The following is a 27,492-nucleotide window of genomic DNA, read 5'->3' as shown; positions in this document are numbered from 1 at the left end:
AGTTTCATCCCGATCCCTCTACTCTAAGTGTTTTCCAAGATTTTAGGTTTCCCCCCTCCAACTCCCCCCAATGTCATCAGACCCAGTCGGGATTTAAAATAAGAGCTCTGAGACACAATATCATTCCAAACATCAAATTTCATTAAGATCCAATCACCCGCTCATAAGTTAAAAATACTTCATTTTTTCTATTTTTCCGAATTAACCGGCCCCTACTCCCCCCCCAGATGGTCAAATCGGGAAAACGACTATTTCTAATTTAATCTAGTCCGGTCCCTGATACGCTTGCCAAATTTCATCGTCCTAGCTTACCTGGAAGTGCCTAAAGTAGCAAAACCGGGACTTTAGGTTTTCCCCCTCCGACTCCCCCCAATGTCATCAGACCCAGTCGGGATTTAAAATAAGAGCTCTGAGACACAATATCATTCCAAACATCAAATTTCATTAAGATCCAATCACCCGCTCATAAGTTAAAAATACTTCATTTTTTCTATTTTTTGCGAATTAACCGGGCCCCCACTCTCCCCCAGATGGTCAAATCGGGAAAACGACTAGTTCTAATTTAATCTGGTCCGGTCCCTGATACGCTTGCCAAATTTCATCGTCCTAGCTTACCTGGAAGTGCCTAAAGTAGCAAAACCGGGACCGACAGACCGACAGACAGACCGACAGAATTGGCGACTGCTATATGTCACTTGGTTAATACCAAGTGCCATAAAAAAAAAAGCTTACTATTCTTGGTAAACGGCCATCGTGTTTCAGGAGTCGTTTCTATTGGGACAAAAGTCAAAACTTTAGCTTAAAGAGCAAGGTCTTGAGGAGGGGAAACCTCTCTTGTATACGTAACGATTTCTGTCTGTTTTGTGTTGATGTTGCTCCTTACTTCAGCTGAAGAGGTTTTTTTATAATTTAATTTCTGATCATTTTTAATAACCCGGAGAAATCCGGCTCCCCCTCCGTGAAAAATTCCTTCATCCACAGAAAAATCTACCATGGAAAGTGGACTACGTTTTCGCGTAAAAATGACCTCTCCCCTTTCCAGGGAAATTCCCGAAGACAATTCCATTCTAGCTGAAAATTCCACCCAGAAAATGTCTTGCAGATGATCTGGGGTGAAAAATCTTTCTTAGCGCACTTTCATTTGAAAAAAGACTTTAATTTCTGATAGTTTTTAAAATCGTACTGATAAGCCCCTTTTCGGTGAAAAAGTTTTCCAGCAAAAAGGCAGCAAAAAGGCGTTTTCCAGCAAAGTTTTTTTAGGGGAAAGGGAGGGGTACAAAAAAAAAACTTTTTAAAAATGCATCAAAAATGTATAAATTGATATCTACTCCCTTACGATATCTGGGAATATTTCTTGTCTACGCTGTTATTATGAAAGTAAAGAATAATACTTACCCCAAAATGAGCAGAATTTATTCCGTAGTGGAGGAGGACCTTCCCTCATCCCCAACTCCACCTCAAGGTCGCAGGTTCTCACTGGATCAGAAATTGAGAGTTCCAGTCCTTTGCCTGGGGTGGAATTTTCTGGGGGGATTCGTGGAGGGCTATTTTCTGGGCTTTGTCTACGGGGGGGGGGAATTTTCCAGGGGGTTTAACGCTGGCTACCAAAAAGTACAAGCAAAGATAAAAAAAAAACACAAATTTTAATTAAAAAAAATACGCGTCAAACGAGGCATGTTCAATACTGATAAAACCATAAAGAACAGAAACGTCAAAAAATGAGAAAAGGGGAATGCGACTAATCAAATGAAGAAGAGTAGGTGAAAATCAGAATTGTTCGTCATTAAAACTAAAAGTAATTAAAATCTAGCCTATATTAGGCTGGACTCTTATTATCTGGATTTGGTTGGAGTAGCTTAAATAAATTTGGTTTGTTTGTTTTTGTGCCGGGGGGGGGGTCAATTGCTTTTGGTTTTCCTTTAAAAAAGTATTGTTTCTATTTTTATTATCTCTTCTTGCACTATTCTTTTTGTTCCAGTCTTCTGGTTTCGTATTGTTTTTGTGTTTTATTCTTTGGTTGCATTAATATAAATGAATAAATAAATCTTAAAACGAGTACAAACGAGATATTTTACTGTTGTAATAAATGAAATAAATATTAAATGAAACCAAAAACGAACAGAAACTAAATAAACAATCGTAGAGAACAGACATAGAACATGTACTAATATAAATGAATAAATAAACCTTAAAATGAATAAAGCTGTAATTGAATATGCGGATCAAAACTGAAACGAACGAAAATCAATTCAAAGAAGAGTAAGGGTACGGCTTCCCTCCTTATCTGTAAATGTCTGAAACCTATTCCGTCATTGGCGGTTTACTGAAAACGGCGCTATAGCGCTATATTACAAATATTTTCTTACGTACTTATTACAACATTGAAAAAAAAATTGAAATTACAGTAAAGTCAAATTTTGAACTGTTGGGTTTTTCAGCAATTGATACTATTATATGTCAAATATTTAGTTTAACTTTATTTCTTCCCAAGACCGTTTATTACCGTTTAAGATTTAAGGTTTAAGACCGTTTAAGGTTTAGAATTAAACCTTTATCCTCCTTATAATATATCAAACACCAAATGCATATTAAGTGAGCTCAATGCCCTTTGGTAATTAAATGTTTTTCCTTCTACTATAAAAATATTACATTCAGATGCCTACTGGTACAGAAATTTTATCCCATTACGCCACTGCGCGTTAGGGCGGTTCTGACAGACAACAAGCTGAACGTAACGGATGAAATCAGGTTCCAATCTGGATTGTTAGTCTGTTATTAAAATAGGTTTTGACCATAACTGATTTGTAGAATTCTGAAAAACTAGCGCTTATCTGATACTCAACTATTTTAAGTTTTTAGAGTTCTAATCGTGTCATGAAATATATTGATTTCATGACTGGTAAAAAACCTTTGACAGCCTTATGATTGACACTTTTATTTTCTGCCGGCCACTTAGGGATTTTTCTGTTTATACTCCTTTTGTGTTGCGTCGGTTTTATGTTTTCGGTTAAGCATTAGTTTTTTGGAATTCTACAAAATTGGCTGATATCACGAGTCAGTTTGTTTCAAGCGGTCTTGTTAAAAATACGTTGCATGAACTACAAGCAGTAACTTATGTCCGTTTTAAGTTTCAACTTCGTTTTCATAGGCTGAAGTTCTATGGTCACTTGGTAGAAACAAAATACAGAAGAGCAGCAACAAGATCATACTGAAGAAAAACGGACATGGAAGTATTTGGGTGATAAAGACCCCGGACTATCCAAATAATAGGAAAGCCAAAAGGTTGAAAACATATACAAAGGAGATAAACTGACTATTAAGTTTACTGCCAGTTTTATTTGAGGAATCTTATGAAAGTAAATTAAAGCTGTCTGTATTTTTACTGCGTAGACTTTATGTTAAATTTTTATAGTTCTCATTGATTAAATTACTGGAGGAGCCGTTAACCATACTTTTTTATATTAAAAAGATGTGCATTTTTCTTAATTTCCTTCTTAGTATTTTTACATAAAATATTAGCGCAAGAAAAATGTTCTTGTTTTAAACGGCTAATTTTATGTCTTGGTAACTTTTTCAAAGAGTCATAGATATACCTCTTGTCATGAGAATGGACTTTCTTTTTCTTCTTTAGAAAATGGTTTAAATAAACCCTTAATAGTAGATCTACGCTGCATGGGCAACGTAAGGTGTTGCGGCAACGTTTGTTCGACTTCGCCGAGCAATGTGTTGCGAGAGCAACACTTTGGTTTTGTTTCCTCGCTTCGATTAAACGCTGAAGTTGTTAATCTGTAGCAATCATGAACTATACAAGTCCTCTAAATGTCTTACCACTGGAACCAAATTGGTCTTACCATCAAATACTCTGGAAGCCAATAATTGGTACACCGACTACCAAAAGTTGCGAGCCCCTCATTGCCGAAGATGATTAGGAGCTAACAGCCGACTGTTGCTTAAAACTCCCCTATATGTCTCACAATTGGTATCGGCCTATTTTTGGTTTCAGTGTGTACCTTACTACTGAAGTTGTCAACCCCTTTAAACTTTCAAACTGGTACATCTCATGAGGGAATTTTTCTACCAAAAAATGTATGACATATACTTTGATCAGCTCATCAATAGCTATCAAGTGCCGTTACAAAAAAGAACTATCTGTCTTAGTTCAAAAGTTGACTTTTTGCCGCAGGCTAAATTTCTAACGTCATCACTTAGAAAGGAGCAAAGGATAAACTCTAATTTCTCTAGCAATGAGAGAACTTTTAAAGTTTAAGAGGTACATCTGATACCATTTCTCTACCGCAATCCCAAGTGCAAAAAACCAAATGATAAACTCAGCTGAAATCACAAACAGAAATGGGCAAAAACAATAGATGGCAGCACTTTCGAATTCCTGGGGAAAATGCCACTTTTTTGTTCTTGTAAATTTTTCTATTTCACTCAAAAACAGATGTATTGGCTGTGGGGCCGGGTAACTACCGCCTCTATTTAACACTGATAGATTTTAGTCCATCTTCAATTTGAAACTGGTGCCTGCCTGCTTGCCTGCTAGAACGGAGCTTTCCATTCGAAAGCAGAAACATGATTTGATGGAACAAAAGCTTGACTGCATAACTTCAGATAGTTCTCTCTGACATAGGCTATAAAACTCCACTTTACTTCACACACTATAGGCTCTGGCTCAAGGACAAGCAAAGACCATCCTTGTTGGCCCCAGGCAAGAGTTCTACGAAGTTTTCCAAAATGCAAAGTCATATTCATCAATCTGGCTTAATGTCCACACTTTCCATAAAAATTGCAGAGGTTAGACCCTTACCACTTTCAATGAATAAGCTGAAATTGGGGTGCTAGGAACAAAAAAAAAAAAAAAACACGACAAAACAAAAGTGTTGCTCTCGCAGCACAATAAAATTTTTGAACAGGGACTCTATTTTGTCATCATTGTTATATTGTGAAAACCCTAGAAAATTGAAAATCTTTACTTACTTAGAATCATCCGTAATAAGGTAAAGTGGTCAGCAAGAAGGTATCATTTTAAATTCTTTTTTAAATAAGCTTTGTTGCAGTTTGAGGCTGTCCAGTGCTGCCAACAGTGGTACAATTGTACCATTCTGGTACATTTCACCTCTAAAGGTACATTCTGGTACAATCACAAATTTCCTGGTACATTTTACAAAATGATGTACAGTAAGATTTGACTGGATGTCAGGACGTAGCGAACAAAGAGAATTGTTTTCTCTTCTAGAGTTTTAAATGTTCCTTTACACATTTATTTAAGTGCCTGTTGTTGGCCTCTTGCGGTCATAATATAGCGTGAAGCAGCACAGCCATCTCTACGGTAAGTATAAAATAGGCGAAAGGCGTAAAAAGACCCCAAGTTCAAGACTCGAAGGAAACGTGACATTGACGGTTAACCGCACGTTGTTTATCTAATCAATGGAAGCCACTGAGCCTAGATAATTGAGCAAGATATGCATGCAACAAAACAAAATACATGGACTTCATGCCAGCATGCGCTAGAGTAAATTATTTTCATTTGAATGATCAGTAGGCTTAGTCATACACAAATCCTCAGGGCTCAAATTGTGGGAACTACGGGTTTCCTAGAAAAACTTGTTGGAATGAGAATCTCAAACTGTAAATATTTGTTTTTCAATCAAATTTTACCATTCCCTTGAAACGTGACATGGTGCCCCAACATTATAAATTTGAGCGTAATATTATGGTACCTCAATATTGTTGGGTGGCAATATCTAAAAACGAGAGTTTGTGTATGTCTGGATAGGTTAAAAAAATCGAATGCAAAGCACAAAGCCTTGGCATAAGCACATTTTTTTTTATTCAAAGTAGTTCTTATGTCTCTAGATTTTGTTTCTTGACAATTAAGAAATTTCCTTCTAACACTTATGAAGCCCGACATTGTTGTGTATGTTTGAGGTTGAATCCTGTCCAGTAAGTTCAATCAGTCATCACATAACTTTTTGTGGAGATTTTGTGAAAGGGGCCATACCATATACTTGACATAGCAGTAGAAGTAGTACGTAAGCTAGACAAATCAGGATTACGGGAGAAACACAGGGTCAAAACCAGGTGCCAGTTCTAGTTCATCCGAGGAATTCATTTGCACTCTCAAAGTCTCAAAAATGATTTGTAGTGCACTCAGGATGAAGCAAGATTTGGCTAATTTTTACTTTTGCCCATGAACTGGTTGGGTGCAGTATGAAAACCTTGACCCATTTATGATCACTAAGCTGAAGAGGTATGTTATTTTTGCATTGGGTGTGATTATAAAAGATATGTTAAACTCTCTTTGGTATTGGGGAGTTCACTGTTATAAAACAACAGTATCAAAGGGCTGATTAAAAATGTGGAACCCTTCGACTCTGTAGATCTACTAGAGTCTATAAAATACATTGAAGGAATTACACTTACATGGTAATAAAAGAACATTGTTGCTCTTTATTTATTTTTTTTTTTTTAGATAGCACCAATCAAATTCTCTTTTGGGAGTATTCCAGGCAACCACTAACCCTGATTTTTGGATCCCCTATGTCAAACTTTATGTATATCCAGCGTTTCACATGGCCTATACATAAAGCTGGATACCCAATGCCAGGTTAACAAACCAGCGTTAACAAACATTCTGCTTAAAGAAATTGCAGTGCCGAAGGAGAATTTGATCGGTTTTGCATCAGACAATGCATCTGTCATGATGGGAGGGCAAGGGGGTGTGCAAGCAAAGCTTTCGCTTGACTTACCGAACCTATCCGTCCTCGGGTGCGTATGCCATTCAATCCATTTGTATGATAGTGCAGCAAGTCATAAGCTACTTGAAGACATCAAAGAAATCTTCCAGGACATCTATAATTACATTAGCAGAAGCCTCAAAAGCGTTGGAGAATCCACCGAAATGCAGAAATTCAAGAAGCTTGACGGGCATAGGATTCTGCGCCTTGTCACAACTAGGTGGCTTTCCCGACTCTCAGTAGTTCTGCACTATCTCAAGCAATGGGAACGCTTGTATCTTTTCTTTCAGAGTGAAAGCTTTAAAAAAGGAAATAAGCCAGGCAAAGCCACAGCTATTCTAGAGAAATTGCTGTCACCGATCTTTGAAGCCTATTTTTCTTGCCTAGCATACATGCTACCGGGTTCAAATCCCAGTGTACCCAATTCTTCAGTTTGGGACGGGGGTCAGTGGCGTGACTCTGTAAGCTTAGCCAGAGTCGACCCAGCTCTAAATGGGTACCTGGAGAAATCTGGGGAAGGTAAACAGGAAGGGTGTGCGAAAGCACAGGATGGCTGGCCCCCAGCCCCCCATTGCACTTCCTTGCTGAAGGGACAAGAAACGGAGATCAGCACCGCCGGTACGGACTGTAAAGTCTAATGCCGTATCCTTTACCTTTACCATACATGTTACCATTTGACACAGACCTGAATAGACAATTCCAGTCAGAGGAGACACAAATCCACGTTCTCTACAATCAGGTTAGTGAGCTGTACAAAGCAACTGTTAGTAATTTTTTGAAGCCATTGTACGTGGAGAAAACCACTGCATCTCTGAACCCACAGCTTTTCCAGATATGAAAGAAGTCGATAATGGCATTCGTTAAGAGGTCCTATTTTTCAAGGAAAAGTTTTCGTTATCAGCTACAACTACTTACAATACATCATCCACAAAATTCTTTTTTTCTGTTCGAAAGGTTTTTCAGTTTGAAGTATTCGCCAACTTAGAACCTGGACAGACTAGACCCAAAGATAGCAATGTCTCCCGACCATGGGAACTTCATTATTGTCCCACTACTCGCCCAGTTTCCAATTTCGCAAAGGAAAGTGATGTAAAAAATTTTGCCAAGGAATGGAATCGTTTGCCATTTTGCTCTGATCTCAAGAAATATGCGGACCGGACTCTAACCCAGTTTATTTCTGGTGTAAAGAAGTTGAACGGTATGATACTCCTCAAATAAAAAGTTTTCCATTCTTGGGTGAATTCATGATGAAAATGCTGATCATACCTCATTCTTCTGCTTGTACTGAGAGGACTTTCTGCAGTCAATCTCAACAAGACCAAGTTGAGAAAAAACTTGGCTTTACTGCCCTGAAAACTCTTCTGAGTGCTAAGAGAGTTGTTACAAATGACTGGAAGGCCCCAATGAGCATGGTGACACACACTAGCTAGAGAAGTACTGAAAGAGGATATAAGAAATTTGCTTCTCCAAGTGACGTTACGGCTTCTGACTTGAATCATGACCTATAGTACCATATAGGCTTTCGAATGCAGTTTATGTCCGCCCGTGAGTCTCCTTAAAGTTCCTTAAATGTACTTAATAATAATGTACCAATCACCCTGACTTTTGGGAACAATATTATACCACAAGCTACTATGGTGAAATTTCTTGGTGTGTATCTTGACTGTTTTCTTTCTTCTAAACCGCATATAACTCACACCCGTTCCTTAATCCTCCACCAGTATTCAATGTTGCACCGGGTTAACTCATTTCTTCCTCCTGATGTTATTACATATACATTTGTCACATGTAAAATAGCCTATATTATTGCTTTAATGCTATGTGAAGTTCTGACAAGGAAGAGGCTGGGGCTTCGGGCCTGTTTCTAATTTTACAGGCAAATAAACCTTCAGCAATTATTTGAGAGCTGGGTAGCCTAATATAATTTGTGTGGCCAGAAGTTTAATTGTAAGATTGCAATTTGCGGTTGTCATTTGCCTTTTTTAGTCATTCCATTCAAGATGCTTTGGATATTTTTTATTGTGATAAATTGTCTTAATGCTCTGAAGAGGGAAAAATATTTCAATTGCATAGGATAGAAAAATTTCAGTAGGCTAATCAATTTAAAGTCCTAAATTAGCCAGGGAAGTGTGTTTTTCAAAAAAAAAATCACCACCTTCTTTAAACTCCAATTATATAGCCCTATTTTTGGCCCTTGTAGTGATTATGATTGCTTTGCTTTGCTTGCTAGTGCTTGTGTTTATTCTTGCTGTGTGTGCTATGCTTGCTTTTATTGCTTTTTCTTTATAGGAGCTTGGGTTAAATAAATGCATTAATCACAATCGTTGCATGGTACCAGAAGTGGGATCTTGGCATTGAAATCTAACAGCACTATGGAAGTCCAACAACCATCCATCAACTGGGATGCCACCTCCTTGGCAGATGAATGGAATCGATTTGAACAGCATGCCCGGTTGATGCTTATAGGACCGCTGGCAGAAAAGACAGAAAAATCTCAGTGTGCCTACCTGCTTATCTGGATGGGAGAAAAGGGACAAGAGATCTTCAATACTTTCGAAATGGAAAAGAGTGAAGCCAACAAAATTGGACCCCTTATCAAAAACTTTAAAGACGATGCAAGCCCAAAGAAAAACACTGTGTTTGCAAGATACATCTTCCAGAAGAAGGACCAGTTAGAAAACGAAAGTATTGAAAGGTACATCACAGAATTAAAAACATTGGCCAAACCATGTCTGTACACAGAACAAGATGAAATGATTCGTGACCAAATTGTCTGTGGAATTAGAAACCAAGCTGTTCGAGAGAAACTGTTAGCGGAAGGTGACCCATTAACTCTTGAGAGTGCAGTGTCAAGATGTAGAACCTACAAAACAACCCACGCTCAGCTAAAATCTTTCAGTGGTAGTAAACCAATATCTATCAAGCAGGAAGTTAATGCAATCACACGTGGTCCAAGCCGGAATAGCTTCCGAAATCAGAAAGCTTCTGTTAATAACCACACCAAGGGTAGAGAATACTATTTTTGTGGTGGATCTTACTCGACCAATCATGCATGTCCAGCGAAGGAGAAAATATGTACACAGTGCAAGAAGCCAAACCACCTCGCAAGGGTCTGTCGCAGCAACAAAAACGTAAACACCATTGATGAAGAAACTGAGTCATTCAGAGAGGCAGTCGATGATCAAGAAACAATTTTCTTGTATGCCATTGACAAAAGTAGTGGCAAAGATGAAGCGCTTGTCGCACTGACCTTAAACAACCAGCTTTCAGTCAACTTCAAAATTGACACAGGAGCCCAAGCAAATGTCATTCCCAAAAACATTTTCGACAAGATCCAGATTCGAAAAGATCCAGCCATGGCTTGGGAGCAAACCTCTGTAGTGATGGAGAGGTAGTAGCATATGCGTCCCGTGCACTTAGGAAAATCGAGCAATACACGTCTATTTCTGTCGCTAGTTTCTTGTCGATATCCGGAAGGTGGAGACGAGAAAGAGCGTCGGCGATTGGTATTTCTGAACCTGGCTGGAATTGCAGATGAAGATCGTATGGTTGGAGTTGTAGCATTAGTCTCTGTACCCTTGGAGGGGCCTTGTGGATAGGGTTTCTGACTATTGTCTCAAGCGGGCGGTGATCAGTGATTACGTTGACGCGTCTCCCATAAAGGTAGTGGTGAATGTGCTTGCATCCATAGACAATAGCATACAGCTCCTTTTCAAGTTGGGAGTACTTTTGCTCGGTTTTGCTAAGTGAACGGGGCGCATATGCTACTACCTCTCCATCACTACAATGGTTTGCTCCCAAGCCATGGCTGGACGCGTCGACTTTCAGCTCCACATTCAAGCTCTTGTAGTTGAAGAAGGAGATGCCTGACACGATTGACTGCTTGAGCTCTACCAGCGTCTGGTCATTTCGGGACTCCAAGAGAATGGCTCACATTTGAGTATGTCTCGAAGGCTTTTATTTCTAGTAGACAGGTCGGGAAAGTATTTTGCGAGGTAGTTCAACATTCCAAGGAGGGTAAGCAGCTCTTCGCGACTCTGAGGTCTGGGCATCTCTTCAATGGCTCTCAGTTTTTCTGGGTCTGGTTTCATGCCATCGGCTCTAATTACGTGCCCAAAATAGCGTACGCTGCTTGCACTGAAGCTGCATTTATCCTTGTTGAATTTAACACTTTTTTCTAGTGCTCTTTCCATAACGGCTTGGAGTCTTTCATCATGCTCTTCTTGGTTTGCTCCATACACTAGAATATCATCAATAATGATGGCTACTCCTTCCAGCCCTTCAAATGCTTCTTCCATACGGCGCTGGAACTCATCTTGTGCTGAAAGTAAGCCAAAGGGCATTCTTAGGAATCGATAACGCCCGTATATAGTGCTGAATGTTGTCATCTCAGATGCAGTTGCAGAAAGGACTAATGACCAGTACCCTGACCGAGCATTCATTTGGCTGAACACCTTTGCACCATGCAGCTTGGCTGTAACATCTTCTAAGGTAGGTATGGGATAGTAAGGGCGCTTTATGCATTTGTTGTGGTCTAATGGATCTATGCATAGCCTTACAGTTCCGTTCTTCTTTTCGATCATCACCATTGAATTTACCCATTCTTTGGGCTCTGTGACTTTTTCAATGATTCTGTCTCTTTCCATTCTGTTAAGTTCGTCCTGGAGTTTGTCTTTTAGTGTCTCTACCCTTCTGGCCGGATAGACGGTTGGTATGGACCCATCTTTTAGATGGATGTTGCATTCCCCTTCAAGTCGGCCAATGCCTTCAAAGAGGCTTTTGTACTTCTCGTCTAAGCTGGTTTGTTCCGCATTAACTATGTATACCAGTTTGATGAGGTTCAAGTCTATGCTGAATCGATATCTCATTATTGGGGTTGATGCTGATTCGACTACAAAGAATCTGTGAGCACCCCTAGGATACTGTTTGTGGCTACAGGTAAGGTCACAAGTGCCAATGACAGGGATCCTAGCACCACAGTAGCTGGTCAGTCGCTAATTAGTTGATTGCAGATTCGGTTTTGGGTCAAGCTTGTCGAAAATGTTTTTTGGGATGACATTTGCTTGGGCTCCTGTGTCAATTTTGAAGTTGACTGAAAGCTGGTTGTTTAAGGTCAGTGGGACAAGGGCTTCATCTTTGCCACTACCTTTGTCAATGGCATACAGGAAAATTGTTTCTTGATCATTGACTGCCTCTCTGAATGACTCAGTTTCTTCATGAATGGTGTTTACGTTTTTGTTGCTGCGACAGACCCTTGTCTTTTAACGATTTCACATGTTTATCCCTTTAAAAAAATATGTAACATTGACGTCACTTGTCCTCAATAATTTTATTTTTCGGGATTAGAAAGTGCAAGCACACGGACAAGTAATCCTGAGCGTTTGAGGGATAATCCGAGTAGCCTCTGACGTCATGTGTGTCTCATAAAACGCTTGGATTAGTCAGACAAGTAATCGGACAAGTAAAAGAACACAGGATGTGCTTTTATGCTTATTCAGATAGAAAAAAAAAATCAGGATCAAGATTCTGATAAATAGTAGGCATAAGTCCTTGTAAATATTTTTGGTAAAGCCACTGACTAGTAGAGGAAAATTTTAGTATATTTTAGAATTGATGCTGAAGTAAAAAAATTTAGACATACCTTAGGGCTATAGGATATTCTAGTTAGCCTACATGTTTAAACTTGTTGGGCTTGGTTATAGTTTGAAGAACCTAACCTCTTGCCAAGAGAGTAAAAATTAGCTAAACTAGAATTCTACTGCAAATTTGCTTCTGTACATTGTTTCCTGATTGATTAAGCTGGCCTAACCTATATTTTAAATTCTACCTAGGCTATTTGTAAAATTGAACTAATTTGTTCACTAAAAGAAGAGCAGGACATTATATAGATAACCTAATAATAGATTCATTATGTAAAGGTATTAACTTAGCAATAACCTTTGTGTGCTAACCTAGATTTGATTTATTATAAATTTCCTGTTTCCATATTGGTTTTGGTAAAGCTTTAGTTTTGTCACAAGCTGTCTAAACTGGAAACTATGCTGCAAAGTAGCATAGTTTCCATACTATAGCGCTTAAAAATGCTAATTCTCAAAGCAAATCCATTTCTGGCTGACCCTCCTCCTCCATGGGGCAAACTAAAAATGCATAAGATGGGCAGTGTTTTGAAGCTGAGAGAAAAGTTGAGGTTGTACAAATTACATTTTAAATACTAATTCCAGTTATCACTGGTAATTTCTGTATAGTAGGAATTTGAAAGAGTTAAAATTCTTGTTTTGTGACTTTTGGGTATTTTGGAAGGGTTAGGTTAGGAAAATGAAACTTTTGGAAATGGGTCTACAGGCTAAAGTACATCCTGGGAAGGTATATTTCTAAAGGTCATCAAAGGTCATGACCTCCTTTATATTTGCACATTAGGGAAGCATAGGGGTAAAGTTCATTTCCAAGCAAACAAATGTTGAATTTGGATTCAGGATAAAATTCTGATTGCATAAAGGTATGTCTATTTCTTAGCTATCTCATTAGTGAGTTGTTTGAAAAAGTACTTAAATCATAGTCTATGTTGTACATGTAGTCCATTATGTTTCATTACTTGATTCTGTCAACATTGCTTCTTTGCCAATAAATCTCTATGTTTGCATATGAGGGGAAGGGGTGGGGGGAGAGTAAGGGAAAGTAAATTGTGATAGGAATGATTGAAGTATATATTTGATAATTTTTTTTCAGGATTTTATTGTGTTCCCTTCTGAGGAGGAGTAGTCGTTTCAATTTTATGCCACCACTGCTTCCTACTATCCTAGAAAGTAATTTAGTTAGGTAAACAAAACTTTCAGAATCCAGACCTAAACTATATCTTATGAGGGCATTGCCAAGCTACTATCTCTACCCTTTTCTTACTTCTAGGGTTCAGAAGATTGGATGCATGACAGGTCCCTAATTTTTGACAATTAATATTTTACTTTAATTTTCAGTTTCCAATCTCTTTTTCAGTGGCTTTAGTTTCAAAAAATGGAAGCCCTTTTATTTTGCTGAAATTTTTGGCCATATCAAGGGTATTTTCTTAAATTTAAGAATCATATTTACAAATATTCAAAACCTTGTAAATCCAGATTAAGCAACATTTAAAGCTCAAGATACTTTTTTGCACCTTATTTGAGTAAAAGATCTATTTTGCAAGGTTTAACTAGCATAACACAAACATTTTAAAAGTTCATTAAACTTCAGTGCCCTTTAGATAGAGGAGTGGATACAGCATATGCACTTCAAAAAACCCCCTCTACAAATATTTAAGGTGTTGATCCATTTCTGTAAGTTTTATTCTAATAACTTAGCTACTTTCCAAGGTCCTCAAAAGTCCTTAATGTTGGTATCTTGGTATGTATTTATGATTGAGAAAAAACAGTTTTGGTGCAATAATCCTTTCCTAAACTAAACTCTTTAGGCTAGACCCAGCCTGTGCTACTAAAGTGTAGGATTCCATGAGTTTTGGTGTTATGATGCATTAGGAGCATTTAGGCTAGTCTGCTTATAAAGAGTATGGATTGATGCATTAAGTAGCATGTTCACTTTGATGATAGATAAGTAATATAAAGTGTTCAGTATTAACACAAAAGAGTAGTAGCTTATCCTTTTGTTCCTAAGTAGATAATTATTCCAAACTTAGCCTAATATCTGCTTCTCTTACAATGTACTCCAGCCTCTCCCCCTAATGGCTTAATATATTGTCCTAAATTATATATTTGTCCCTTATTTTTCATTACTTGATGCATTGTATCTGTTTTTTATGGTACTGGGTATTTGTTATGGTATCTGGGTACTTAAAATGCCAGCATCATTATCTTATTGCAGAAAAATCAAGATCATTTACTATTACTGCTACTAGTAATTACAACTCACTGCATCACCATGCTGCTTGATGCCAATAAAGCTGTACATGCTCCTCCTCAGTCCCAATAGGGTTATATTCAAAGGTTTCCCTCTTTACATCCTCCCAAGAATTCCCAATTGCCTTTAAATCCTTTTTCTAACCTCTTTTCACTTTATTTGGGGACACTGCTTCTTTTTCCCCTAGATGGCTTGCCAAAAAGGACCATCTTTAACAACCTGTCATCCTACAGCTGAATTACCTGTCCTAGCAATTTTTACCTTGCTCTCATTATAGCCCCGGAAAGTGAAACAGAACCACTTTTTTTGTACCTCACTGTTTGAATATGGTCAGTCAGATTGGTATCCAAAAGGATCCATAGACAGTTCTTGTGGAAAACACCTAACAAACACTCTTCTGTCTTTTGAAATGCCCACATGTCAGAACCATACTTGACCACTGTCATCACTCTAGCTTCCAAAATTTTATTCTTAGTTTGCAGACTTATCTTCTTATTCTTTCAAACTTTTTTTCAATCGTAAAACGACACCCTGGGCCTTGCCTATTCTATTTTTAATGCTTTCACTGTATCCACCAGCTTTACTAACAATACTTTTCAGGTACAAAAGCTATCCATTTCATCAGTCTTCTTGTTATCCAATATCACCTCTTCACCTTCATTTATCCCCATTCTAAGTTACTCTGTCTTCTCACCATTAAACAAAGTAAGAATTTCTTTGTTTTAGTGTTTTATTTTATTCTTGTATATAGTCTAGGGCTATGTCTGGGAATGTTAAAGGGGAGGGGGAATCACTCTCAGAGTAACAAATATTGTGTTTAGAAAGGCTAATGGTATGAAGGTAAAACTTTTAGAAAATGTTCAGATGGATGTCAAATAAAATCAAAACAAACTGTGTGCAGGAGGATTGTCAAAAGGACACAAAAGCAATATCTAAGAAACAGCTATGGGTATTAAGTTGCAACTTCAAAGACTTGCGGTGTGGGATGTTAAAAAAGGAAAGGAAAGCAATCCCCCCCCCTCCGTCTTACTCTTTCAGACACCCTTTCATCACTGATAGAAATCTTAAAAGCCATTTTTGTTAAAAATGGTCTCCAACATCTAACAGATATACCTCTGGAGATGCCGTGGCCTCACCACCCCCAGGACAAGCAATGTAAATTATGGAATTGTTCGTTTTTACGTGCAGGATTTATCATTGGGGAAGGAAGGATGTTTGGTCCTGAGTATGTTCAAAAAGGCTAAGGATATTGAGGCGAAATTTGGGAAATGTCAAGGCTTGTTTTAAGCTAAATCAAAAGAAACTAGCTGCATCCAAGTTATCACAAGAGCCACTCTTGCATGCTGTCATTTCAGCTGCTATCAAAAAGGCGCATGCGCAATATCTTACAAACAGTTAAGGGTATTAACTTGAAACTTTCAGGACCAGCACTGCTAGTACTATTGTGGCTGCAAATGTCACTGCGATCGTGACTACTACTGACTGTGACAACTTGCAAATGTAACTGCAATTGCTTGTAACTGCTTCTACATCTAGTTGTCACTACTTTCAGAGAATGTTGAACGGGTTGTTGAACAAAATCAAAACGCACTATGTGCATACTGATTGTCAAAAGCGTCCATCAGCAACATTTCAGGAACGAAGGGAATGTTTGATCCTGAGTTTATCAAAAAAGGTTGAGGATATTAAGGTAAAACGTCAGAGAAAGACAAGAGGTTGGTGTACTAAATCAAAAGACACTACCAGTATATGCATAAAAGTTATCAAATTGATGTATTTTCAATATCTTAGGAGTGGATAAGGGTATTAAATTTACATTTTAAGAACCACTATTTCTATTACTACCATATGAATTATAATTTCAAATATTCCAAGTTCAACTCTTTTTCTTCTTCAGTCGCCTCTTTAAGGTATGCTTTTTGAGTCTGGAATTACTCTGAAATTTTGTTTAATGTGTTTTAATGGTCTTTGGGCTCCAACCCCCTATTGCCTTTTTTCAGAATTTCAGAGTTCTTACATCAACAATTCGTGATTTTAATCAATTTTGTATTTTCTTCCTTCTAACATTCTCATTTAAATAGCTAAGGTCAGAGCTGTTCTTAGGTTTGGTGGTACCCAAATAAAATTAATTAAAGCGTGCCCACCTGTCTGAAATACCAAACAGTTTGTGGTAACAAACTATAAGTATGGAGCAATGCGGCTCAACAGTAACCAAAATTAAGAAACATAGTCTTGATGATAATAGACACATCAAAAGAATCGAATTTTAATGCTTATCCAGAATATATAAAATCCATGAAGATTAATACTACCCATCAAAAGTTACGAGCCAGAGAAATTTTGTCTAATTTTTGAAAAAGGAGAAAACCCCCCTAAGAAATCAAGTAATCTTAATCAAAATCAAACCATGGAATTCAGAATGTTAAAGAACTCTACTGTAGAGGTTTCGAGATCCTCTAACAAAAATGTGGAATTTTAAGTAATCACAAATATTAGAGGACAACTAGCCTCCCTCCCACCCCTCTTTTATACAAAATTGTCCGATCAAAATTTTGAGAAATCAACTTTCTTCAGCATTCTCGAAAGACTAAACTATGTCTTTGAGGATGACTTTACCCCCCCCCCCCAAAGACCCCAGGGGAAAGGGCTGCAAGTTATGAACTTTGTCTGTTGCATAAATATAGTATTGGCTATAGGGAGATATAAAGATTTTTTTTGAAGGAGGAGGGATTTTCTGGTGGGAATGTCTACACGGTAGGATCTTTCCATGGAGTAGTTTTCGGGGGGGGGGAAGGGAAGTTGGATTTCCCAGCATTAATTAATAAACTATCAGAAATTACATAAAATTAATTTTTTCAACTGAAAGTAAGGAGTAAAATTAAAACTTAAAACGAACAGAAATCATTAAATAAATGAGAGGTTGGAATGAAAAGTCAAACTGGAGCCTAAAGAGTAACGTACTCAGGAGGGGACAACCCCTCAGATATGTAATAATTTCTGTTCGTTTCAACTTACTGTTGCTTCTTACTTTCAGTTGAAAAAAACTTGTTTTTGTTTTGTTTAATAAGCAAAAAAGACAAATCAAAGTGAAAAATTAGATCTAATTGGGCAATTCCCCAGCCTCCACAACTTCCCTTGTTGCCCCCCCCCCCTTCCTAGGAATGGCTCTGGCTAGGGCCTTTAAATGTCAAGAATATAATTTTTTTTGCGATTTCAGAGATCTTATGTCAAGCTTTATAAGAAGTAAACCTTCTAAATTAATAGAGTTCCAACGTCAACTTTTAAAAACAATAACCTTTCCAATTCTTGATGTTATAAAATTTCGCCTTTATTTGAAACATTCCCAATGATAACAGGACCAAAGGAGCCGAAAACAGCAGATACACCCTTACCACACTTTTCAAAACTTTAGCTTTTTACCACAACCTAGCCATTCAAAAAACTTAAAACTGGAAAATCCTATAACTCAAGGGATAAATTAATCTGTAAACGTATTATTGGGACTTCAACCCTCTTAGCTCAAATTACAAAACTCGATTAGAGAAAGCCAGCATGCTTGTACGAACGCACTAGATCTATTAATATTTATCGTGCCACATACTTACTTACTTAAGTCCCGACCATCCTCGTTGGAAGTTTTTGGGCCACATCTCCTGCTAGCGCATGAGTAAGGGCTAGGTACATTATTATATCAGGTGTGTTATGTGATAACTGGGATAAGTTGACATTGTCGAAATCGAAGTTATCTATCCATCGATTTCCTGGTCTTCCTCGTGGACGAAGGCCATGCAAACATCCATGAAGTGCGACTTTTGGGAGGGGGCTCTACTCGCCTAGCTTGACTTAACCAGCGAAATTGCTGTTTCTTGACCTCACTCGATACAACAGAGGCATCTCATCTTGAAAGCTAGAAGTTTTGTTTCGTCTTTGGTTTTCAGTGTCCATGTTTCGCATCAGTACCTGACTATGGGCACTATTAAACTGTTAAATAGGAAAATTTTGAGTTTGTTGAATAGATGGTTATTTTCAAGAGCTTTGCTAGTCATTGGAAGTTAGGACTAGTAAATGTAAGTCGACGTTTCATGTCAGAGCTATGGCAGTTATTTGAGGAGAGTAGGCTACCAAGTTACAAGAAGTGATTAACTGTTTGAACCTGTCTCCCTCCTTAACGGTTGGGTTGTCTAGTTCTTGTCTCGTTGTCATCATGACCGGTTTTGCTGATATTGATCTCCATTCCGAATGGAGTTGCGGTATCTTAGACTGTATTAGCTTGTGCTTGCATTTCATTTGAAGAGTTGGCTGGTACATCGATATCTTTTGCGAAGGCACTGATATGTGTGGCTTTTTTTCTGACTACTCGCGCACTATTCTGAGAACTGCTCTGCTGTTCCCCCTTTTCAACTGTGCTTTGCAGTCATCGCATTTCTTTCACAGACGGTTACGTAGCGCCTTTCTAATCTCTCCCTCTACTTTTCTCTTGAGGAGCTTATGAGTATCTCGGCTATTGCAGTCGGATTTATTTCTAAATAATCGGTTATGCTCGCATAGCGGAATGAGCTCATTTGTGATCCATGGCCTTGATTTCTTCAGCTCTCGACAACTTGAGATCCGCTCCGGTCATGGAGCCTGGGTGGCCCTTCTGCCTCTGTTTTCGATGTTTTCTTCCGGTCTTTTTGAAGAGTTTTTCACTCGGTGTGAAGTTTTTTCAGCTTAGTTGTTTCATCTTGCCCATGTTTAGTTGGAATTCGAGCTTTTTCTCAAAAAATGAATAGTTCTCATATGGCAAGTTCTGTTGATTCTCTTATATTTCACAGCACTTAAATCATAAAATAAACACACAAAACATAATCGTTAGAGGGTAGTTTACAACCGGTGATCTGGTTAATGGAATAGCTCATAAGAAATATTTTATCCGTCGTCTGGATTTTTGCACCTGATGTGGATGCCATTTCAGGGTCCAGTAGGTAAAGATCAGTTATAGGATGAAGTAAAATCACTAATCACGATCCCTAAAATAGAAACTAGATATCAGCCTCCTTTGTACCTGTCAAACGGGTCTTTCTTTAGTAAACTATTCATGTCACCCCCATATAATAAAATATTAAATATAAAAAAGGCACTGCGTTTCAAAATTGAGTTCCAAAAGACTTATTATAAAACAAAACGTTAATTCCGAGACACATTTTGTATAAACCCGTTAAAATTCTTAGAATACTCCCAAACTGGCTCCTAATGGTACTAGGTCATGTTTTTGGAGCTAAAGACTGTTGTAACACTGTTTGACTTTTATAAGGTTTTTTGTTTTTATAAAAATAACAAAAATTATGTTTAGAATATAAATTTTGAAGAACAATATTAGCTTTCTATTGAGATATAAAGCGTGTTTTATTATTTACTGCTCTGGAGTTATGACTCCATGTCACCTTTTTGTCCACAAATATGGATTTTTTTTCGAACTTAAGCGACGAGCGGCACGTGTTAACGTCGTATGGTCGAGCTCAAATTTCGACTATCTCAATATCTTGAAAGGGGAATCATTTTGTGGGTCTAGACGAACAAAGTTCCGACATCAATTTTTTGCGGTCACCCTAATCTACACATATGTATAACTAATATACTAGTAAAGATTCAATTTACTTGACGAAATCTTAAAAAGACGAATTTACGTGAAAAGGTTGGGTTAAGTTAAGAAAATATTACTTACATTATCTTAGCTTTAATTTGAGTTAATTTAGGCTAGGTTCACATGTTCACATTATCTAATTTAACCTTAATTAAATTTAAGGTAGTGTAAGTAAGGTTTATCTAACTTAACTTAGCTCAACTTCTTCTTATAAATTCGTCTTTCGAAGATTTGTTCATTGAGGATAATTTCTGTGTTTTACAAGTTTAAATCTGTTTTAGATAGATAGATAGATTTATTTCCATCTAACAGCACAATAATTACACAACTTTTCTTGTCGGTTATCTTAGGAATAGCAAGGGTTACCATCTCTTTTGGTACTTTTCGACTTTTAAAAAACGTAAACACAGCCTTCATCATTGCTTGCTGCAAACCGCTTTTGTGCTTGGGAAAGTCTTTATTGTTAAATTGTACTCGCTCAGTTCATCAAGGCAATGGTCCTTGCTCATGCTAGGGGGTATTTTCGGTTTGAATGTTGGTTGGAACCTTTGGAAAATTTGACAACGCTAGGAAGATCAAATTTCTCTGAGAGTAGGAACTTCCAGGATACTAGATAACCAGGACAGTAGGACTTGCGAAAAAGACAGATGGGGAACTTTAAATATTTTTCACTGAAAGTCTCGAAAATGGATGTAGTATGTACATATATCTTAGTGGAAGCTCACTTGCGAACTTGGCGATAAAAAAAAGCCTTGAATAATTAATTTTGAAAGTTTTAGTACGGTAAATGTATTAGAAACATCTGGATAAAACAGGTACAGAAGGCAAAATCGTTCTTGAGGTTCCACTGGAATAATAAAACAGTGGCCAGAAAGTTTACTTTTTCCATTTTGATCTTCCACCTCCTGTCTTTAAAGAGTCAGGGCCTTATGAAGCTGTGTATTATAACATCGACTGGAATGTTTAGAGTGCTTTTTAGGTTTAAGCTTAGTGAGTGTTACTGCAGTTTTTTTTCGTGTAAAATCTTCAGGCATCTTAAATATTCACTAGTTCCCCTAAATGTACACTGTGACTAATAAAATTTATTAAAGGCAATGGATATTGAGCTGGATGCAATGTTCAGAAGAATTGAAAGGCTGGAAGCTCTTATAGTTGACAGCGGTCCTGAAGAATTAAACGCTACAGTATTGGATAATTTGCTCAAATTTAATGCAGACATGGTTAATGCGACTAATGGCAGAGAACGAATTCAAACTGTATTCAGGAAAGGTGATAATTTTTTCTCTGCTTTTAAATTGTAGTCGCACAAAAAAGGTATATGACACAGACGATCAGCCATTTTTTTTTGAAACCATTAAATGGGTGCTCCTACTCGTCTGTCACCATTTTTTTTTTTCCGAAAATGTGTTCACGAATGTTGCCTAGTACAAGCAAGTTTATTAACAACATTTGATCTTATCCAAAGAATTTCAAGAGAATGAAAAATAAATTATGAAATCATCTTGAAGTTTCATGTAGGCCTAGTTACTTATAAGTCATAATGTGACTTGATCGCTTGAATAAATTGATCGTTTGTTAAACATGGCAACACCTCCTTTTGACATACAGTAGCCAACCAATATCACAAGGCCCATCTTTTACTTGACCTCTGTTTTCAGCACTGTGGGATAAACCAGTTGGGCTAGTACATTGCATGTACTTTTATATATTTTTGTAGGCCAGTTAAAGAAAATTTTCAAATACTCGTGTGACGGTTGGGCGAAAAAAAAACAATTCACTGGGAAAGTCTATGAAATATTTAGGAATCACGTACAGTCAAGATATTAGAAGTTCCCACTTACTGGTTATCGAGAAAGTTACCAAGAGCATTTGATTAAGTTACAGTAAGCTTGTTTCCCTCAAGTTTTGCCTGAACCGTAAAATCCTTGCTGAGTTTTGCTTAGCAGTAGCTCTCCCTCACCCCTACTGGTTTACCCAAATTGATAGACTTAAACTAAGATCAGTAATGTGCAAATAGCTCAAGTTTTTACTTCGTCATCCAATTTGAGAGACATACTTACGTTCTGAAGACCCAGAATATGGTAGACATAATTGACATTGTGCCATTATCTTAGTGAACGGCCAAGAAAAGGGCATTAGAAAAATTGTATGACCTTCTACCACTAGAATTTCAAGTTCTTTATTATTCTTTAACTATACATATTTAACTGACTCGAAAGCCGGGCGACAATACAAACAGCATAAACAAACAAACCCAGAAGGAACGGATGTCATCACACTTCTCACTCTATCTCACACCAAAAAATAAATGCCAAAAAACATTTATTAAAATTATTGTCAATATTTATCCGATAGCTGAAGGGCCGGGAGCTACTCACAAATTAATATTTACTAATTAGCAGAGCTTTGATTTTAGTTTTTAATGTTAATAGCGATAGACTCTGATCAAAAAAAGGTTCATATGTGTTCCAATAATTTGTAATAACATTTTTAGGCGAAAATCTAGACCGTTCGGAAACAATAAAAGGCACAGGAAGCTTACTTAAAGGACAACGAGTATTATATGGTCGGAGTGAGGGATGGCCTGGAAAAAATTATTTAAAACAATCTGGTTGCAGATCCTTTAGATAACGGACACGGAAAAGTATACATTGAAAAGCTAAAATTTGTCTAACAGGAATGATATTAAAATAACTGTAAAGACTCTTAGTTGGATATTTACCAGGAAGAGAAACTGGGGAATAAAATAACATCTTAAGGATTCTCATTGTTTTTTTTATAACTTCACAATAGGAGAAATATGTGACTGAAACGTACTCAAATAAATAATCGAACAATAATTAATATACGAATGAACAAGAGACAAATAAATTGATTTTAAAGCATAAAAAGGAAGGAAAAATTTAAGACGATGTATTACACCTACGTTGCTTCCTAACTTAAGCCTTAGTCTAGTGATATGAGCTTTCCAGCTTAAATTCTGATCAACAGTGACTCCAAGATACCGAGTTGTTTGCACTCGATTTATTTTTATTAATTGACCTCCAAATGTGACTACAGCCTCTTGTAACGCTGGTACTGCAGTAGAAGTTCTTGAAAAAACCATAAAGAGTCTTTGAAGTGTTGACAACCAATTTGTTCCAATGGAACCAGTGAAACAAATTTCTCAGTGATAATTCAAGATTTGATTTTAGAGATTGAGGATCTATGTCGCAGGTAGAGTTGGCTGTATCATCAGCAAACAGTAAACTGAGATCCATATCAGTCCTATGGCAGGTTGGGCTTAGAGGGAGATCGTTCACATAGATAAGAAATAACAGTGGTCCAAGTATGGACCCCTGAGGAACCCCCATAGTATATACTTTAGCTACGAGTGCGATTGAAAAAGATATTGTTTAATTAAATGTTTTTTTCAGTTTTTTTTAGTGTTCATGTTTCTTGTTCGTCTTTTGAACTACTCCGCTTTTCTTTTTTTTTATATGAGCAGTCACCAATTAGATTATTACTATTATTTTTTTTAAATTCTTGTGCCAACCACTTCTTGCCTAAAAATTATAGTGCCCCAGAGATTTGACGGAGCGCTTAACCTTTTCTCTACTAACTAGACCCCTAACTTCGAGATATAGGGCTAAACTTCGCCTTATAGGGGTATAGTGATAATTAAATTCAACTTATCTACTGAACTTCCAGCTATAGAGATAATTTTCCGGCTACTTCGACTTACAGAGGTAAAATATAACCGCAAAATTATTTCTATTTATGCATAGCCTTTTCTCCGACTTTGACAGGTTTTTCCAAATGGATTGAAAATAATTTGAGACGTCGAGGATTTCGAGTTGTTGAGGTTAGAATAACCGTGAGTCGACTATCACTAATGAAGATTTTTTTGCGAGGTTCACTTGTCGTATGTATATCATACTTGCAATCTTATGGTAGCTACGTCACTGTGCTTGGGCCAGAAATTTAAAGTGCCCAAACTTATTAAAACTATAAGCCCTATTTAGTGGCGATTAATTAGGAATAAATTATTTTATTTCAGGCGCTTTTATTTTTCAATTTATGATGGCTTAATTTATTGTTTATATTCATTTTATAAACACTAATTCTTTGCCCATATGTGTTTTTAGTCGATGAAATTGATCGGTTTTTGGATCCAGTTTGGTTGGATACGAAGCAAAGTCAATCTCAAATAGAAAAGGCCGAAGTTATTCTTTCGGAGGAAGCCAATATCATTAAAATGGTCGAAGATCTGAACGAGCTTGATAAGCTAAGGCCCGTTTTGGAAAGCAATGCAATTGAAGGTAATAGTAATACAGAAGTTGCTCCATATGTAATCAGAAGCGAAATAAAAAAAAAAAAAAGGGCTCAGTTCTATTTTTAGAATACAGATTTTATCCATTCCGAGCTTTATAAATCACACTCTTTATTTTGCTAAAATACACATACAAATTGTAGTAGAAGGCATACAAGTTAATAGAAACCTATGGATTATGATGTAAAAAAATTTGTATCAAAGTTAACATCTTCAAATTTAAAGATATGGATTGCATGGCAGTATCAGTAAGTTCTGCTGAATGTCAGCTCATTAGATACAGCAGAAATTATCAATATTTCAATAAAATCGAATATTTAGCATTTAAGTTCACTGCATTCACTCGTCGTTAATGTTTCCTCGTACGCGTTGAGATATTTCAACACTCGAACCTAGTATTGTGATTAGAGGGTAAATTATCAAAAGTAGTAGGTTAGATATAAGTTAGATGCATTTTGTTGGCCGGGTTTCATGCTGAACTGGCTTGTGAATGCTTATTGGTGTTAGCTCCTTCAATTAACTAAAATGCAGAAAGTCACAGGGGAAGTACCGGGATATATATTTTTGACACTGCTGCTAGTTCAGAATTCTTCTCATTTACTATGTAGTGTTTCTAACGTGTCAAAGGGGTTTTTAAAAGTAATTAGACTTCACTATGAGATTCGTTTTGATCTAGAGAAAAAGGATATTCAAGGTGTATTTTTTTCAAAGAAAGGAAGTAGAAAGGTATGTTTTGTTCCAGCTTTATGTTAATTTGCATTAATTTTTACCTATTAAGAGATATGATTTGTGCTTTTAGTCTATGCCTTTTTTATTCATTTTAATATTTTGATTCTATTTCATTTATCGTTACTTGCTTCTGTATACACATTTGTCAATACCCTTATTTGTTTTAGATGCTCCAAACTTGTCATCGAAGCTTGGCACAATTAGAGCATGTCAGAACAACCTTACTTCGCAAGTAGAAGCAATCATTAAGGAATCCAGGAATTGCTTAACCGAGCAAACTCTCATGGTTAGATTCATCTATTTCTAATTTATATGTTTCTGAACGAAGTTCAACCTGGGCTCATTCAACTGTTGAAGTAAGGATGCTAGGGCTGTTTTAAAAAGTAAAAAAAACCTATTTGTTTTAATTCTCACATTTTAATGTAAGTTTATTTATATATACATATTTTTTTCTCTTTCTTGTATTGTGCTGAAGACGGCCCTTGGACATAGGGCAGAAATATTCACAGAATTGATTTCAACTGTCTTGAAAAGATTATCCCTATTGTTTCTACTTTGTATTTGTATGTTATGGAAAGGTAGTGTGGTATTCGTCGCTCTTTTTACATTTTCTTGGGACTGCCATTTTGAAAGATTAAAGGACTTGGAATGGCGAAGAAACAAAATAAAAGTGTTAATCCTGAAACATCTTTGCCAGTTAATCCGACCAAAGATTGCTACAATGCTTCACGTTGCCTAATTGTAATTGGTAACTCGGAAGCTAATAAAAATCAAATATCTAGAACATCAAGGAATCAGGACACTGACGAACTTTCCTTATGTGCAGATATACTGTTGAACTGATTTTGAGTTCTTACTATAAACGAAAAAAAAAATTCTCTGGCTTATGGTATGGTATTCTCACTTTTTTTTTATCTTTAAAATGTCATTTTCGTTATTTTTAAGTTAACAATTCTATTTGCTTAATTGAATGTACTATTTACCTTTTTTTTCTAGATGAATAATTTGAATCAACTGTTTTTGAATTGGGATGATACCATGGCAACCTTGGAAAAAGCGAAGACGCAGAGAAATCTACCAATAGACTGAAGGCTTGAATTAAATGAGCTATGTATCTCAATCGCGAAACTTTTATTCCGTTTATCTTGTTTTATTTGGTTCGAATTAAATAAAGGATCAGCTGGCATATATATATATATATATATATATATATATATATATATATATATATATATATATATATATATATATATATATATATATATATATATATATATATATATGTATATGTATATTACACAGTTCATATATTACACAAGATATTGAGACTCCCAGTTTTAGAGGCGATAATATTCGCGCAGAGGCGTATTCGATCGTAAAGGGTTGCACAATCAATGTAAAACAAATGGTTTGTACCGAAATGGATAGCTTGACTAACTTCTTTAAGTAGCCAAAAGGCTGTTCCAAGCAAATTGGTAGCTTTTGTCATTTCGTGGCGTGAAACAACAATTTCAGCCAAAAAGCCATTGACTGAAAAGTGGGCGAAGCTGGGCTTCCGGTATAATATATATAAACCCAAAATAAATAGAAACTAAAATAAACGATCATAGAAAACATACAGATAGCAAGTACTTATGTAGATGATTAATAATCTTAAAACGAGTAAAAATTAAATTGAACATTCAAGTCAAACTTGAACGTTCAAAATATCTATATATTTTTGTATACGGTTTTGATTGAATTGTAGTTCCTTGTGGATTTTTACGACTTAAAACCCGTTAATGTCCATTCACTTTAAGAGTAAATGATTTTCAACAATGGTTTGTTTGGGCAATAGACTACTAATGAGTTTTTACTTTGAAGTTCAACTTGGAGGTTCTACTTAGAATCGAACCTCCACCAGGCAACAATAATAAGGGCTCAAAGATTTCCGTTTCATTGGTCTGTTAATCTTACCGTGAATAATGTAATTTAACTTTGATTTAGGTGTCCTAAAAACAACAACTCACGGATATATTATAGGTCCCTACCGGTATATCGTCCGACCGATATTATCGGGCCGATATAAGGGTCAGTGTTATTATCATATATCGGAGAAAAATATCGGTTATCGGCCGATGTATATATATATATATATATATATATATATATATATATATATATATATATATATATATATATATATATATATATATATATATATA

The 27,492-nt window shown here is 36.6% G+C and overlaps 2 protein-coding genes across 4 annotated transcripts; both read left to right on the top strand.

Annotated features, from left to right (window-relative positions):
• The first annotated feature begins 9,112 nt into the window (after positions 1-9,112).
• On the top strand, positions 9,113-10,135 carry LOC136032586 (uncharacterized). The gene has a single exon (XM_065712856.1). The coding sequence runs from the start codon at positions 9,113-9,115 to the stop codon at positions 10,133-10,135; it is 1,023 nt and encodes a 340-aa protein (XP_065568928.1).
• Positions 10,136-12,187: 2,052 nt separating this feature from the next.
• LOC136033050 (uncharacterized) lies at positions 12,188-26,474 on the top strand. Of its 3 annotated transcripts, none has more exons than XM_065713628.1 (5): positions 12,188-12,276; positions 21,339-21,516; positions 24,375-24,548; positions 25,456-25,574; positions 26,285-26,474. In XM_065713628.1, the coding sequence occupies exons 2-5, from the start codon at positions 21,342-21,344 to the stop codon at positions 26,375-26,377; spliced, it is 561 nt and encodes a 186-aa protein (XP_065569700.1). In that variant the 5' UTR covers positions 12,188-12,276; positions 21,339-21,341; the 3' UTR covers positions 26,378-26,474. The 3 variants fall into 3 exon arrangements, with proteins under 3 accessions (XP_065569700.1, XP_065569702.1, XP_065569701.1); XM_065713630.1 differs by having other exon boundaries at positions 12,232-12,292; XM_065713629.1 differs by having other exon boundaries at positions 12,240-12,305.
• Positions 26,475-27,492: the final 1,018 nt, after the last annotated feature.

The sequence above is a fragment of the Artemia franciscana genome, chromosome 11 (genome assembly GCF_032884065.1).
Source record: "Artemia franciscana chromosome 11, ASM3288406v1, whole genome shotgun sequence".
NCBI lineage: Eukaryota > Metazoa > Arthropoda > Branchiopoda > Anostraca > Artemiidae > Artemia > Artemia franciscana.
Note: the sequence above shows the minus strand (reverse complement) of the source record. Positions and strands in the feature narration are given on the sequence as shown.

Excerpts from the sequence above, each read along its gene's own strand:
- LOC136032586 (XM_065712856.1), top strand. The coding sequence starts at position 9,113 with ATGGAAGTCCAACAACCATCCATCAACTGGGATGCCACCTCCTTGGCA.
- LOC136033050 (XM_065713628.1), top strand. The coding sequence starts at position 21,342 with ATGGATATTGAGCTGGATGCAATGTTCAGAAGAATTGAAAGGCTGGAA. Across the intron at positions 24,549-25,455 it reads GGAAAGCAATGCAATTGAAG|ATGCTCCAAACTTGTCATCG; the intron begins GTAATAGTAATA and ends TATTTGTTTTAG. Across the intron at positions 25,575-26,284 it reads TAACCGAGCAAACTCTCATG|ATGAATAATTTGAATCAACT; the intron begins GTTAGATTCATC and ends TTTTTTTTCTAG.